The sequence below is a fragment of the Aplidium turbinatum genome, chromosome 3 (assembly GCF_918807975.1).
Source record: "Aplidium turbinatum chromosome 3, kaAplTurb1.1, whole genome shotgun sequence".
NCBI classification, from domain to species: Eukaryota; Metazoa; Chordata; class Ascidiacea; order Aplousobranchia; family Polyclinidae; genus Aplidium; species Aplidium turbinatum.
This window is the reverse complement of record NC_137474.1, coordinates 8277522-8293992: the sequence shown is the minus strand read 5'-3', so window position 1 is coordinate 8293992 and position 16471 is coordinate 8277522. Positions and strand designations below refer to the sequence as shown.

The 16471-nt window shown below is 36.6% G+C and overlaps 1 protein-coding gene across 1 annotated transcript in view; it reads right to left on the bottom strand.

Annotated features, from left to right (window-relative positions):
* Positions 1–6845, bottom strand: part of LOC145766124 (laminin subunit gamma-1-like) — a 43372-nt gene extending 36527 nt beyond the window's left edge. Inside the window, exon 1 of the mRNA XM_082577780.1 lies at positions 6536–6845. Coding sequence (XP_082433906.1) covers positions 6536–6845 — 310 coding nt within the window. The remainder of the gene's footprint in view (positions 1–6535) is intronic.
* Between the last annotated feature and the right edge of the window lie 9626 nt (positions 6846–16471).

Sequence of the window (16471 nt, the reverse complement as noted above, 5' to 3'; positions counted from 1 at the left end):
TTTAAGCTTTTGAAACATTTTTTTAAATTTCCTCTTATGGAACCTTTTGATTGGTTAAGAGCTATTGTAAATATCAGAACAACCTACAATTTGCAAAGTCGCAAACACTCTCTTTCATAAAAGTGAGATAAATCGTAAATGCTGGAATGGAATTCGGTCAAATTTCTAAGTGATATATTTTGACTGTATGTCTTCTTGTAATGCAGATACAAGAAATTTTGTTTTCATTTGATTGATAAAACAATCGCACATTTTGCCTACCAACGAAAATTCGGGCCAGTTTTTGAACAGCAAAGAGTATTCTCTCCAATTGTCATCACACAATGAAATACTCAGCCATTCAATAAACATTTATTTGTCGCTAGTCAAAACGAGCACCTGTTTCAATGAATTGGATAGAAGGAACGCGTTACATCAAAGAAAGTGAAACGGCCGTAAACCTGCTTTTATAGAGGGTGCAATTTGCCTTGGATCAAAGAAAATTTCGCCATTGCAAATATAGTTTTTACATGAATTCAACGTTTGGTAATGTTTATTTAAATGTAAAATTGCAGTTTTTGTAACTTCGAAAACCGATTGGGGTAATATTTTTCGAATCAACGATTGACAGAGGAATTGATAGCCATGATACATAAATCAAGTTAACTTTACGTCATTCAACGTTTGATAACGTTGAAAATACGTAACTTAGAATACCTCTTGCATGACATGTAATAATTTTTACTCCATGAAGAAACAATTGAATGGTTTTTTGCATTGGTTCAACGTTTGCAGGCGTTGCATTAATGTAAAAAGAATTCGGTTTGCTAATTGAGTTGGTTTGTTCTTAGTTGAATGTCTTAAGACAAAAAATGCTTTGTTTGCATCATAATAAAAATGCAAAAATCACAACACCATTGCATGAAGAATTGCGACACGATTGTTGCTGTTTATTGCCTGAAACCAAGCCAACTTTTATTCAATGAAAGACTGTTTAAAAGGAAAAGAATTTTTTGGTCGATTTAAAAGTCGATTCGAAACGAAACCAGAGAAAACATTTGCTATCAAAACAAACTATTTTTGAAGCAACAACTAACGTGACCTTTCACAACTTGTTTCATCCTTCCTGGGTTCTTTAGAGTTTAGATTGTTTGGACTTTAACGGTTCTGGAAGAGTAGGCTACCAGCCACCATAGATAGCAAGTAGCGAAACATTGACTACTCAATGTTGCAGACTCTCATATAAAAACTAAAAAAAGCTCAATAACTTAGTTTTTAGGCCAGACGCACTCAAGTCCAAACGAAAGCCAGGTCTGCATATTTTTGCCATGACTCGAAAATCAGATTTCACAAAATTATGCCCTTTCATGGCTTTAGACTTGCCTTCCGGCTAAATGTATGTCTGAACGTAAATAAAGTAATAAAAAAATCACAAACGTAGCAAAATAAGCTAAAAAAAATCAACTCTTCGATAGCATCCTGCCTAACTCCATTCCATGGTTATGTAAGTCATCTTACGGGCCCAGGTAATCGCATGACCAATTTGCTAAGGTCTTTAAACATTCAACCAGATAAAGTGCTGATCCGAATTTGTAACAAATGGCTGGTAACAGTTTGGGCTTTACAATGTTTTCAGTACAAAGCAAACTATCCGATTATTCGGAATGCAAATACAGTGGTCCACGCTTATTAAGCCTACCTCGGAACTGAACGATTTTGGGGTTTCAAGCGGGTGGGCCTATTAAGCGGGGGACCATTCTCAGCCATTCCTATACATTTAGTAATTCCAGACCGGACCAAATTGGGCTTAATAAGCGGGCACTATCGTGGGAGCATAATTCAAAACACACATTGGTTAAGTTGAAAATAAACCTGTTCTGTGAAATTTGCTTTGATAATGATAAAAAAATACCGTGTATTAATATGCACCAAGCTAAGAAAATCTTATAGTTAACATTCAATCATTTCTACTGATGCCCCAATTGAAGTATGTCAAAAACATTTTAATTTTGCTGCGTTTTTTTATCATTGTCATGTTTAACGAATCGGCTAAACCCTAAAATGTAAACATGGTTTGGAAACGTAACGGTAGAATTATGTTTAAGTTTAGGCTAAAAATTTAAAAAGTAGGCAATGCTGCTTCTAGATTACAAGATTGTTTTCGGTTTGTTTTTCAATGGCAATTACAGCACTTTCGATCAAATTCACATTCTTGCTTCACGAGATTTCGGAGTATGCTTTTGACTAGTACAACCACTCAATGAGAGTGCAAAAATCTTTTCAGACATGAAAAAATCAAGATGCAATTACCAAAAGTTACATAGTAGGCTAGACAGATAAAAAGCGTTGAATGTACGACTGTACGTCTTGGGAAACTTTTTACATCATAGCAATATATCAACTAAATTACTAAAAGGAAGCTTTTTAGCAGCCTGTGAGAGTAATCCAATTTGTTTACATCCTGTAAACAAAAGCTTGTATTTACAGCAATAGGCCTCACATCACCTCGACAGAAACTGATTATTTACAAGTCCCACACATTAGTGCTGAAATTACAGAAGAATCAATCACGTCGTTTATACATCTTATGATGTTAGAATAGTATAAACATTATGGTTGCCGAAATGAGACAAGAAGTCACTTTTCGGCAAAAAATATTTTTAAAATGACAAAATCTGAAAACTGGGTTTATTCATTTCAGCTATGGCGCTATCATTCAACAAAAATCTTTATTTCGATAAACCAAGTGAAACCGTCAACAAAAGTATTTCTGTATCATTTAGTAATAACCAGACGACGATGTGCTCTTAGATCTTTAAATTTTGGCCTAAGCAGATGTCCATTAGACTGGATAACGCCAACGTACTTGAGATAAAGTCTGACAATTGTTTAGGATTTGTCGCAAAGTTACAACAGAAAAAAGTCTCGTATTGTGATTAAAAAAAAAGCTTGTTTCAGCTGTTTGAGTGGCGATTTTCCCACCAGTGGACTGAAGTTACTAGACCGTGACATCCTCGAATTCTCATCCAATCTAACGCCAACATTGATACTGTCGCACTGGGTCTTAATTTAAGTGGTAAAAAGTCAACAAAAATTAAAGATCTGGGACTCAAGAGACTCGACCACAAATGAAAACACCAAGTTGTATCAATAAAGTCGTATTTAGTAACTCCATCATTTTACGTCTGACGTATAAGTGGGCTTAAACCTCATTCATAAAAAAATAAATTGAGCACAGAGTTACCACATATACGTTACACTGGCAGAATTAGTAATATGATGTGAGATATATGCAACTATTTCATTATTGTGTTGACTGTTATCACATCGATTGGTGTTTCTAAAAGTGCATGTCATAGCACAGAGTCATCCTTTATCTTTTTGTTACATCCAGATCTGTTTCTACATGCTCAACAAAAATCAATTTGTTTTGCATTGCTTCAACGTCGTCAGACGTCGCAGCACGTTGTGCAGTATGCATACCCAGACAGCAAGACAACTGTTTTTTTACATTAATGCAACGTCTGCAAACGTTGAAATCATGTAAAAATGGTTGATTTGGTGTCTGGGTACGTTGAATCAATGTTGCAAGCAATCTGATGTGCTGAACTTGGTTTGGAGCCTATGTAAAAAATGAAAGTTATTACATTGATAGACAACGATTGCAACATGACAATTTGTGACAATGAAAACTTAAAGCAAACTCTTTAAAACCAATTCGGTCAATTGTTTTTGTAACCAGGCGACTTTGGTTTAAGTTTCTTTTCAGAATCAAATTCCTGTTCATGCAAGTAAAAAGAGATGGGCTAAACTTGAAAAGAATGCGAAAGGTTTCCTGTATTTCACAGCGAGGAAACTTGAAAAGGACGTCACGGGTTTCTGTTAATGACACGGTAGCTACGAAAAAACCAACAGACGCCCAAGGAGCAATGAAATTATGGAGATCTTGGTGCGACTGTAAATGGCAGTTCAAGTGTTGAGAAATAATTATCACAATTGAGTTCTGGACATAATCAAAAAGAAAATGTTGTCAGTTCTTGACTACAGTGACAGTGAAATGCCATAGTCCATAACCATTCATGAAACTGTTTTATTCTTTTACTTTAGCGGTAATCAGAAAGTTGGCGGATAGTAGAAATGTCTCTGAAAAGGAAATATTCACACAACAAAAAACAGATAAAGGCCATTTTCACAATTTTTAAAGTCATATGAAAGAGAATGTAGGTCAAACATACGCAAGCGACCGTCAAAAATTATACGGTGGTGCTAGTATTCCACACTACCCAACGCTAGTGAATTGCTGCAACAACACATAGCTTGCAGCCAGCTGGCTCGCGTGTGTGTTACAAAACTCTTATAAAAAAAACTGCCATTATTTTTAGCATCGATTAAATTCAACACGATGTGCCCTATTTTTGATTGAACTTCACGGGTAATTATCTGATAAAAATTAACATTTATCACTCTTACCTATTTGATATAATACAAACACATAATGTTCGCGCGAAAATATCAAAGGCCCGATCAAGCCGCAATAGTATGAGGTATCGAGGAAGTACTTTTGTAAGAAATTCAACCGATTCAGGACAATTTTTTAAAGTGAAGCATGCCAAAGTTCACTTTGTTAATTTTTTTCGTCTGTTTTCCATTAAAAGCGGCTGATATCACGTAAAAATCGACAATTTCAGGAAGCAAATGGAAAGAGTTGGTTCATTTCACGGATCTGATACGATATTGCAACTTGTTTGGATATACGATAAGGAAACGATTTTTGCTCTTGGCGTCGCTGCAAATCGCGTTCGAAACATTGCCAGCTGCAAAACGCGATTAACTGAAACGTAAAAAGCTTGAGGTACCATTTGCATCAACAGCAAACTTAAACCATACAGCAAGAGTGATAGAAAAAAATAACACCACAATTACGATTGCTGTTCAGAAAAATGCACAGGGAACCCCCTTTATTCAGTGAAAACTGAATGAAAAAGCACAGAACATTTAAAATTGTTGTTTAAACAAAAACAGTGAACAAAACACTGTTAGAGTTTTTATTTGCTAACGTTGTGCTTCCCAGCTAACTTATTAGGCTAAAATTGTAGTGCCAATATATGCATAACATCTTTTTCGGGAGTTGAGTACCTTGATGATTTTAATGAGAATATTGAAAGAATAATTCCGAGGACTCTTTGGCGTCACTAAAAAGTTTGCTCACTCAAACACAAAAAATAAATTTGAAGAATTTGTGGGAAAAGATTTTCTGTATTTCATGGTGACCACATTAAACCCTTTAATTTACTTTTGATTACCAATCCAAACTTTTGGGTTTAAATCAAGCACCTTTGTTTTAATGCTTCACTCATATTTTTACTAAATTTTAGTGCTTAAGACGTAACTTTAAAACACGACAACTATCTCTTAACAAACAAGCTGTCATTCATTCATTCACAGCAATGAATGTCGAAACTGGAAGCAAAGTTGTCATACAGAAAATATGCAAAGTAATTAAAACAAGTCAATAAACAGTTTTCAAATATCAAATTTGATTCCATTACAAGCGTGGCAAATCCAATTGACGCGATCAGTCGTTGGAGCTAACTAACCCAGATAACTACATTACAATTTTTACATCACTCGATGCCGCCGCCTCCAAAACGACAATTCTTGTAGGTTGGATAGCTCTTTGTCTAACATTGAAGCAAGTACATTGTCTTGAAGAAATCCCAAGGCAGCAGTAAATCAGTCGTTTTTTCAGCTGATTGTGCAACCTGCAATCATCGCAGCAATGCAAAAAACTTGCAACTGGCTGGGATGATGATTAAATTTTAGAAAAAACACGAACATCCACCAAACGGATTATTAACATTCAACAAATCAACTTTTCGGAACTTGGATCAAGGTTCAACTTTGCTAGAAAGGTTCGTCTGTGAGGTTTTTTCCACACGAAATTACAACGAAAAACTACATGAATAGTAGAGTACCCCCCAAAAATATAACAGTAAATCAAATGGAAAAGATATTTATGCCAGTATCTGCAAATTCGTTAACAAACGTGTGTCTTGCTATGGTTTTTCCAAGCAAAAACTTTCCTATGAAAAAGCTTTCATGACTCTTTAATTTAACACAATGACGGAAAAGCGAATTGGAAAAGTAACTGAGTTCCATATACAGGTGCAATAAGTGTTAAGCTGGCATAGGCAGTCGAGTGGCAAACTATACCAATTGTAAACATGTTATGTATACTTCGATGATGCGATTGATACTGATTTCAAACATTTTTGCTCCAGTTTTTCAACAGTAAACACGATTTTCATATTCAGTAAACGCTTTCTCATCGCAACATTAAGTTGAACGACCACATGTATATATAGGGCTGTGGTCCTACAACCCCAAAGAGGCATTCAGGTATCATGTGACTTGCTTAGCCAAGCTTAGGGGGCCGCAATTCTTTCACAGACTTCTCTGGGTTGATAAACGTCATTTTACGTCATACTGTGAGTGAAAACAAGCAAAACAAGGTCGTATGGTTTTCAAACAAATTCCTGCAGCAAATTTTACTTACTTAAATCCAAAGTTAGGTTGACAGTGTTTGGAAATTGCACAGGTTGTAGCATTGTGCTTGATTGCCACCAAGTACTTAATTCTTCATTATTAAAATCCGTAAGAAAAGTAGCTGTATGTCTGAGAGATGGGTTTTCATTGTCACAGATGTGACAAGACGTCGTCACACCCGTGACGCCTGTTTGCAGACAATATTCCTCCGCTGGCGTGCCACAGGTGTTACTGGCATCAACAGTTTTACCATAAGCTGCATTTACAAATGGAGGCAAACAACGCTGAGATATGCCATCTCTCAAATAGCAATCGTCCATCCTTGCATTGCCGACAGCGATTAGGGTGAAAATAAACAAAAGAGGAATTTGAAGTTGATTCATATTTTCGTCGTCGTCGCGTCCAAAACTAATCCGAGGACAACACAGTTAGATTAATGAGCTCCTCTGGATACACCTTTTTACTCAACGTATCGCCTTCACTTGATAAATCACAACAAGTGCTGACCAACCCGTTTTCCTGCAGCTTTAACACTTTTGCTTTGATATCAAACAACCTCGGGCGACTCTAAAAATAGTCAACAAAATTAAAATATAAACAAGGCTACCAAGATAACATTAATTCTGCATGAAAGTTTAAACACGAAATGAAAACTCTCTTCCTCAACACTCATCATCATTTCGCACTCAACTCTGAATTAAATCATTACATTTCTCCTTTCTGCCGCAACTGCAAAACGTCTCCCAACAAGGCAACAACGAATGAAGGTTTACTATGAATCTCCAGTTGTTCTTGGGAGAGAAAAAGCCGACTGTGACCGGCTTTCATTGTGGTCACGCATCAATGCGTCGAGCGTTTTTCCTTTTCGCAAAGGATTGAAGCATTTACAAATTTCTTCGTCTGCTGCTATCCCAACCAAAACAAAAGGTAACAATTTCTACGTTAATTCAATGTTAGCAAATCAACGTCTTGATAACAGTTTTCAACTTCCTGATATGAGTTGTTTCTATTTGTTTAATTATGTTGAGTCACGCTAGCGGTTCCTTCAAGGAAAAAAAACTAATTCAACAACGACAAAAAAATCTACTTTACTGAAATATTTGGTTTTCTTATTAAATTTTATTTTGCTGTGCTCTACCCTGAAACTACCACGCAAATCTTAATTTCAATGACTTCAGATTACAACTTATTTTGAAGCCCAAAAAAATTGCCATGTATGTATTTGCAAGTTTGTTTTAGGAATGCAGGCCGCTATCGACGCAATAATCTTTGAAGCAAATATTTCCGTAGTTTCCGTACCTGTAGGCTGCAACGTTTGGGTATGAAGTTGTTATTTGAAGTCTTACAAACGTTAATGTTCAGAAATAAAACACTAACTACTGTACTGTGAAAAAAGGTTTTCATATTAATTAAATTTTATTAACCAGTAGCCTACTTTATTATACGCTTACAGAGAAAGTTTACTTTTTCAAGCACTTATACCTTCACCATATGGCAACATAAATAACACAACCTGAACTGAGAACAAACGACAAACTAATTTGCTGAGTTGTTTTTTTAGCGTGGTAACAAGGAAACCAACTTGCCAATCCCGCCACTGTAGGAAGTATTTCAGCTATTCTTGCTTAATTGAGACTTAATTTTGAGAAACAAAGCAGAAAATGATTACGTAGGAGAAGTGGTCGCGACTTACGGCATAAAAACGAATTTCTCAATTACAAGTATAATTTCTTCATGCTGCTCTGGTGTTCAAAAAATTATTAAAACATGAGGCTTTTGTCTACCTGGCTTGCTACAGTTTTTGTTTTTGCTGCACCAAAACAATCTTGCCAATGAATATGCTATTACCTTCCCACAAATGTCACCTGCAAGTAAGGAACAGAGTGTAGAGATTTTAGCGGCAGCGAAATGGATTCAGCCTTGGTGAGACAATTATCTTGCAAGAATTACATCCGCATAACGAGCTGTTGTAACTGGCTATTAGACATAATGACTGTCTTATACTTTTTGATAGGCCGGCAAAAGTAAAACTTTAGACTTGAGAAAATATTTGATTTACATCAGCCCAACTTTGTTTTACATCAAACTGACGTAAAACGTCAACAATTTTTCTTTTGAAACAGTTTCGTTAAGAAAAACAGCGGTCTTACCTGAGATATGATTACCGCTTCTTTTATGGTCACGAAAAAAAATTAATTTTCAATTTCAAGGCTCCTTCAAACCATACAATTAATATAATTGAACCCGTGTTCAGACAAAATGAGACAAGAAAAAATATCAACCGTTCTGTTCCGGATTGTTGATCTTTATTGAGTAGACCGTGACACCTGTTCAACGTCTGCTACAGTCTGGTAATGACATCTCTCAATACAGTGGCCAACAGGTGAACGAAAACTATAACATGATATATGATAAACTGACGAATTTACGAAACTACAATACAACCATTCCAGACAGCAAAGCAACAGTATTTTACATTGGTTTAACATGTGCAGACGTTGAATCAATGCAAAAGGGATTGCTTTGCTCTCCGACCACTCAAGTGTAACTGGATGACGTTGTATGATAAATTATAAACACTGTTGGGTTTTATTTGCGTTACAACTTCAAATATCACTTTCTCATTTAGAAAGTAAAGGTTTGTTCGTGACATTCGAATCCGTCGGTTGAATCAGCAAATCGCTGCTTTAGGCTAGCTCGCCAAAACCACAAGACAAGCAGATTGGAAACAAATTTGTTTTCTAATATCAACTGAGAATTATTACATGGAATTGTAAAATAGCTTAAAATCTAGAGTAAATACCAATGATAGTGTAACAGTACCAAAATATTGAATTGAAAATACCTACTTACAATGAAATGAGTAATGACTAATGACTTACTTTACGGATTTGCTAAATTACAAATAACGAAACTTCATGCGGACTTGCATTTTTGCAACATCAGGCTCCATTGCTAACAATGGCGAGTGGTTAGCGCGTTGGGCTCACAGTCGAAAGCCTGCATGTTCGACTCCAGCCACCCGCACTTGCTGTTGTTTCTCTGGGCAAGAAACTTTACGATAATTGCCTCTACCCAGTGATCGATTTCGAGTAATGGGTAGTACCAAATTTAAGTCATAAGTAAAGTAGACAACCGGAAACAGACATTGCCGTCGGCTGCAGCGTGGGTCAGGTGTACGTCGGAAGGCGTACACCGATGCATGGCGCTCAAGTCCGCTTTCCCGCAATGCAGGATAAAGATAAACAAACAAACAAAAAAAACTGAAATAAAAAGCAAAGTAAACAACAAAAAATTAGCACCGATTGAACCGTCCAAAAATTAATTAAAACATTTTTTATTCAGATTCTTGGTAAGGACTTAGGTGAAGCTGAAAACGTTCAATTGTTAAAATTGTTTGTAAATATGTGCGTGCAATATCTTTTTTGTTGTTCTGCCTGCTTGTCTGTGGTACTGAAAAGCAAATTGTCGCCCGAAACTATGTCTTATAGAAGTGGTTCTTCAATCTCAAAGCAAATTTTGCAAGGCATTTTCACTTTCATAATGTTTGGTATTTTGCAAAATTGAAAGCAAGCAACTTAAAAATTGTATGCATAAAATAACAGGTGTTAGAGCAGCATAGTCTGAAACATTTGTCTGTTTGTAGACCGTTAAAACTACTTCAATGGTTATAAACACAACTGAAAAGATTCCATTTTCTCGCAATAGCAGAAGACATTCTGTATGAGGATGAACATTCTAAGACAGTGTTTCTCAACCTTTTTTGGCCCAACGCCCCCTTCATCAACTGGCAAAATTTTACCGCCCCCCAACAAAAACGATTAATTACAAAAAGCGAAAAAAAATACTATTAATACTACAAAAAGTGCTCAATGCCAAGCAAAAAGCCAAGCAGAGTGAATCAGTGGCGTAGCCAAGGGGGGGTTTTGGGGGTTACAACCCCCCTTTGGCACGCGTGTGACGTCACGATATTGAGAATGATACTTTCAGTTTAAAACAAATTGCCTAATTTTAAACAAAACTGCATTAAAAGAGCAAGTTTTGCCAATACCAAACATCTCAGCCAAGAATTAGCAACAAGAAAACACAGAGACTTAGCTTTATTTCCGAAAAATGCCGAAGAAAACATGATCTTATCCTTTTGCTAAGCACCATTTTACAGGAATATTCATACCCACATTTTTGTTGAAAATGCTCTCAGAATGCACCAAATTCAAAGTAATTTTTGAAATTTTTCTGGGGGTCCTCCCCCAGACCCCCCGCCGCTGGGTTGTCAAGACCCCTCCCTTTCAAAATTCCTGGCTACGCTACTGGAGTGAATTACGTCAAATCTAGACTAGTTACCAGTCTCTAAAAACCTTACAAAAAAATGTTTTACCCTAAAAGGGGGATCATCAGAAGGTCTTTATTCAAATAGAATTCTATTTCTATTAGAATAAGGACCTTTTGATGATTCCCTTTTAGGGTGAAACAGGCTGTAAGGGTATTAGAGACTAGTAACTATAATTGATGAAAAGCAATATAATTATACTGTAACTTATTTGCGAGCATGAAAACAGTATAGGCCTACTGGTAGTCAGTGTGACCCTTGGGCTTGGTGAGAAAGTGCCAGTTTCTTCACATCCGGTGTAAAGCCAGTGAGAAACATTCGAAGATCACCTCTTATGGATATGTCAAGTGGGTTTTGCTGTTTGGTATGTAGCAGAACAACACAGCTGAATCCTTTTTCCACCAGGTATGAGTTAGGAAATACTACCACGAAGATACGAGCTCTTTGACGCTGGGCGGTAGATGGTTTTTTGTTTGTTTGTTTGTTTGTTTATCTTTATCCTGCATTGCGGGAAAGCGGACTTGAGCGCTATGCATCGGTGTACGCCTTCCGACCAGTGGCGTAGCAACGCAATATGCCGCCCTTGGATTTTTGCACGAAACGCCGCCCCTATCCCCCCCCCCCCCCCCTTGACACCGTCGTAAAAGCATTCCACACAGCAGAAGAATTAAAGCAGTTTTGTTTAATTTTATTGAAAGTTCAAAATAAAACCACTTCTTACTCAGACACCTGAAGGATTCTTTGTATCCTTTAATTACTCTAATCGATGGCTTGAATGGCCCTTTATTCTGAAACCTTTCGGGCCCTAGTTTGATCATCTCAACTCTCATGTTATGAGTAAATGTTTCTGGCCAAGTAGCCACATCTTTATGAGAATAATAGATAGCATCTGTTTTATCTTTATCTGATAAGTTAGTGTTTCATTCACAGGCTGACGTCTTTCAATGATCACTTTTTATTGTTTTGCTCGAGGTACGCTACCACTTCCGTCTCAATTTGAGGTAGCGATTTACTGTGGCTGCTAACTAATCTCTTCTGTTTTTTTAGCGGAGGCAATTTTTACGATCTTCAAAATGACTCCTTCATTCTTTTTAGTTCTTCTTCTCTAGGTTTCTTTTTCTTTCTAAAAAAATCTTCACTTTCTTTTACTCTCGTCATAGGAAAAAATTAACTTAAAACGATTGCAACTTGAATTTTGTTCTGGAATCTGCAGCACATTAGTTAAAAACGGTGTCCGACAAATTGTTCGTAAGCAATTGTTCGTAAAGCAATTGTTCGTAAGCAATTGTTCGTAAGCAATTGTTCGTAAAACAATTGTTCGTAAAATTAATTCTTCTTAAAACAATTCTTCCTAAAGCATTTTTTCGTGCATGCAGTTAAAATTTGATGTATACGAAGAAATGCTTTACGAAGAATTGTTTTACGGATTTAATTTTACGAAAAACAGTTTACGAACAATTGTTTTACGAACAATTGCTTACGAACAATTGCTTTACGAACAATTGCTTACGAACAATTTGCCTATAACCGTTAAAAACAATAACCATAATTGCAAATTCGCTGAGTTAAGCTAGGTAATCTACTTCAGACCTGAAACTTTAAACCTTTCACTAAACTAACCCATCTTTACACATGAAGATGGAGGAATCCCATCTATCTACCACAGACAGATGGTAAAGGTGGCAGTTGACTCGATGACCTCACGGTTCATTCCTGTCTCCTCCCGAAAGTGAAATAAACTTAAAACTAATCTGAACTTAACTACCAAAGCTAAATTAACTGAACAATGCTGTAGCTTACAAGTTACAACCGACATTCAGTGGCGGATTTAGGGCAAAATTTTAGGGGGCGCCAAAGAAATATGGAATAACCTCGCCGCAAATATCTTTGGAATTTTTTTTGCGTTTTTATCAATAAAATTGCCTATCTAAGTCAGGCAGGCTACCAGTCATTCCCACATCACAAATCAACACCACAAGTGACAATCAGTTGTAAAGCTAAGGCACTGCCATAATGCCGCTCGTGGCAATTAAAAGCAATAGTAACGAACGTGAAATGATAATTTTGCTTTTTCCACGAAAACTTTAGACTATACAACAGTGATTGCTCCAAGTGAATGAAAAGGGGTAACTACCAAAATCCATTTCAATAAATCACCAACCTAGAGTGCCTGAAGCTCACTGGTGCATAGCCCAAAAAATGCATTATAAAAAACATTCTAACGGTGAGGCCTAGGTGTACTACAAGTGAGTGGTAGCCTACTCAGTTAAGATATTGCAAATAAAAAAATAATTCAAATATAAACAAAGCGCTTGCAGCAATAAGAGTCTACTATTTCTATTTTGTAGAATAAGCGAAATCGGGCCTATGCCCTATCAGCAAAACAAAATATTGTGAAACTGACAAGGATGCAATTGAGCAAAAGAACAATACGATTAAACTACTCATGCTGATAATGTTGCAAAATCGTCTCAATACGTAATTGTAAGTTGTAACAACGTATAAAAATGACATTAGATTTCCTCAAACAAGCAATTCGATCACAAACATGTTTTGAATAAAATACATAATAAATTTAGCAGAGATGTGTTCAAGACCAGATCCAGCTTTACTGTCTAAAAGGTTGATGTATGGCATTCCATCCTATCTCTCTGCCTAAACTGCCATAAAATCTGGATTGCTAGCATGCATTATATTATTTAAACTTGAGTTAAAAAAAGTTTCTTTATTAGTTATTAGTATTTTATATAATGTCCATTGTCTCTTGTACCGTTATCAGCGGTTATTAGCGGTTAGTAGGTCTACTTGCCGAAACTAAACATCACGCATTGTTTTACGTTAGTAAAATGGAAATTTACAAGTTAAAGTATAGCATAAAAAGGAAGTTTGTATGCAAACATAAAAAAAAAATTGGAATTTTAGGGGGCGCCCCGGCGCCATAGGTAAATCCGCCCCTGCCGACATTCTATCATTACTTCAACAGCATGAGCATCATTAAACCGTCACAAATACTACATGGTGAGGCAAAATCTAAAAAGTTGCAAATTAGTTTATAGGCATAACTTGTTTAATTTTTTGGCTTCACTTAGATCAGTGTTAACTTGGGTCGTTTTTGTGTGAGTCTCTCCGAGAATAAATTAATGTGACTGTCTTTGTTCGTTTAAACTTTAAAACGTCATCACATTTTGCCGCCCTCTAGCAACGTGCCGCCCCTGGATTTATCCACAAGATCCAATGGGTAGTTACGCCACTGCTTCCGACATACACCTGACCCACGCTGCAGCCGACGGCAATGTCTGTTTCCGGTTGTCTACTTTACTTATGACTTAAATTTGGTACGGTACTACCCATTACTCGAAATCGATCACTAGGTAGAGGCAATTATCGTAAAGTTTCTTGCCCAGAGAAACAACAGCAATTGCAGGGGGCTGGAGTCGAACATGCAGGCTCTCGACTGCGAGCCCAACGCGCTAACCACTCGGCCACGGCTGCCGACTTGCCAGAATGCCTCCTGATAATCAAAATGCCCCCCTTAAGCCGAGGTAATCATACCACCTCCCTGCAAGATCAAAACGCCCCCCGGGGGGCGGTACCGCCCCCGTTGAGAACCACTGTTCTAAGACAAATCAAAATCAAACATTCGATTTTTTTAAACGTTTGACGAAAATATGGGTTTTTAGATTGATCATTATAAAAATGAAACTTATTTTATATTTCAGCAATGATAACAAAACAACATGAGAGTAGTAACAAAACATAACAGGTTACTTGAAAAAATATGAACTGCACTATGAAAAGCATTTAGGCTACGACAGAGTTTTGGTCTAAGAAAGACAGTGTTAAAAACACGTTTAAAAACACATATTTGATGCAAAGAAACTAACAAATGGTCAAGTATTGGGCTAAAAACGACTTTACAACTATCACATCAAAATTGGTGATAAATTTTGAAATTTTGTATCAACAAAACTTTCTTTAACAACCGATATGTGCGGAAATCATCTTTACGAGACCGTTTAAAATAGTCAGCTAAGGTGAGGTTGGTCTGGGCTAAGTAACCAGAAAAGAGTAAAACCAGACAACTAAGGGTCCAGTTTCTCACTTTCTATAGTTTGTAGGTCTACCTTTGCGAAATCAGGAAACGTGTGAAGGCACTCAGTAGCCTTTTCTGCTTCGGGAATGTGTATCGGTAATAACGTCTGCAAGGTTTCAGAAAATTTTTAATCGAATGAACTCTTGTTTTTCTTTGTCAACTAATTTCGATCTACCTATTATCTGTTTTATTAATTTTACATTTCAATAAGATAGTTCTGAAGAGACATTTGCTTAAGCGAAACGTTTAATTAGTTCAAAACTTAGACCATACTATCTCCACCAAAACATATCGATTTCTTTACGAAAGTTGCAACAATATTTTTTTGGGGTGTTCACTTGCTTATGGTTCTGCTTCGTCTCGGTTTTCGTCTATGCTTACTTATTATTCATTTCTATTATTAATATTAGGCAACAAAATAAAGATGAGTACGGTTTAATCTTTTTGAATTCGTTTGAGAGAAATTGAATGCAGTTCTACCGGAACTTCACCATTTTTTTAAAAAAGACACTAACTAGCTACTTTTTTTTACAGGGCCAATGATTTGACAATACAAATGAAACTGATTCTTGTGTTAGCTTTTACAACATGTATGAAGATTACTATTTTTCCAAAACAGAGGCAAAGACGGAGTGTTTCATTCTAGTTTCTTCAAGATCTGTGAAGTTCTCGCAGCTTGCTCACTGGTGCCTTAAAGTGAACTATTTACATGTGATCTCCGAGTGTGTGGAAGTTCCGGTATTGAATCTGGCAACACTTGTGCTCTTTTCCATTGTGTTTAATTGAGAAAAAAATTATCTCAAACTGAGAAAGATTCTTCTGAAGCCTTGTCCTGACGGTACTCATTTCATGATCGTAGAAGACTTTGAACCTTGTGCCATTGATGCAGAGTCAAGTTATCAAGGTTGACAATGCGAAGGTCTCGTTTGCAGTGTAGGGTTGTTATCTGTAATTTATTCCATCTGCTAGGTGTCAATTGGGAGTTGACCAGCGGCAAGCATGAGAATAATGATATGACGTTTGCTTCTCCACTTCCGAACAGTTACCCATGCCCAGTCAGAAAAACAGTTTTTGCACACTGATTTAAAGTCTGTACACGTTGAATCAATGCAACAAGGTTGGGTTTTTTAAGATGGGAAGTAGCCTACTCTGCAAGTTCCACTGAAAATGCACTTGATTTGTATTGTCGATGTGAGATCCTTCAAAACTATGGAGACATTGAAAGAATTAAAAAGTACATGCTACATACCAGCTTTTCTTGTACTTGTTATGCGCAGTGGCAGCTGAGCAAACTGAATCGTAATGCTTTGAATAGTTTCTGTAACCTGAAAACTTTTTCCTTCCTGATTATTTTAGGGTCATATTTTCCAGTTTTTTTAGGTTGTGGCCGATTCTGAGATGGTGACAGGGTGCTCTACTTGTAAACTACCTAACTTACTTATTAAGAGCGTTGCTTGATGTTAAAAGGCCATAATGACTATTTTTTGTATTACTTACTTGATGAAACATAACAGAGATGGGTC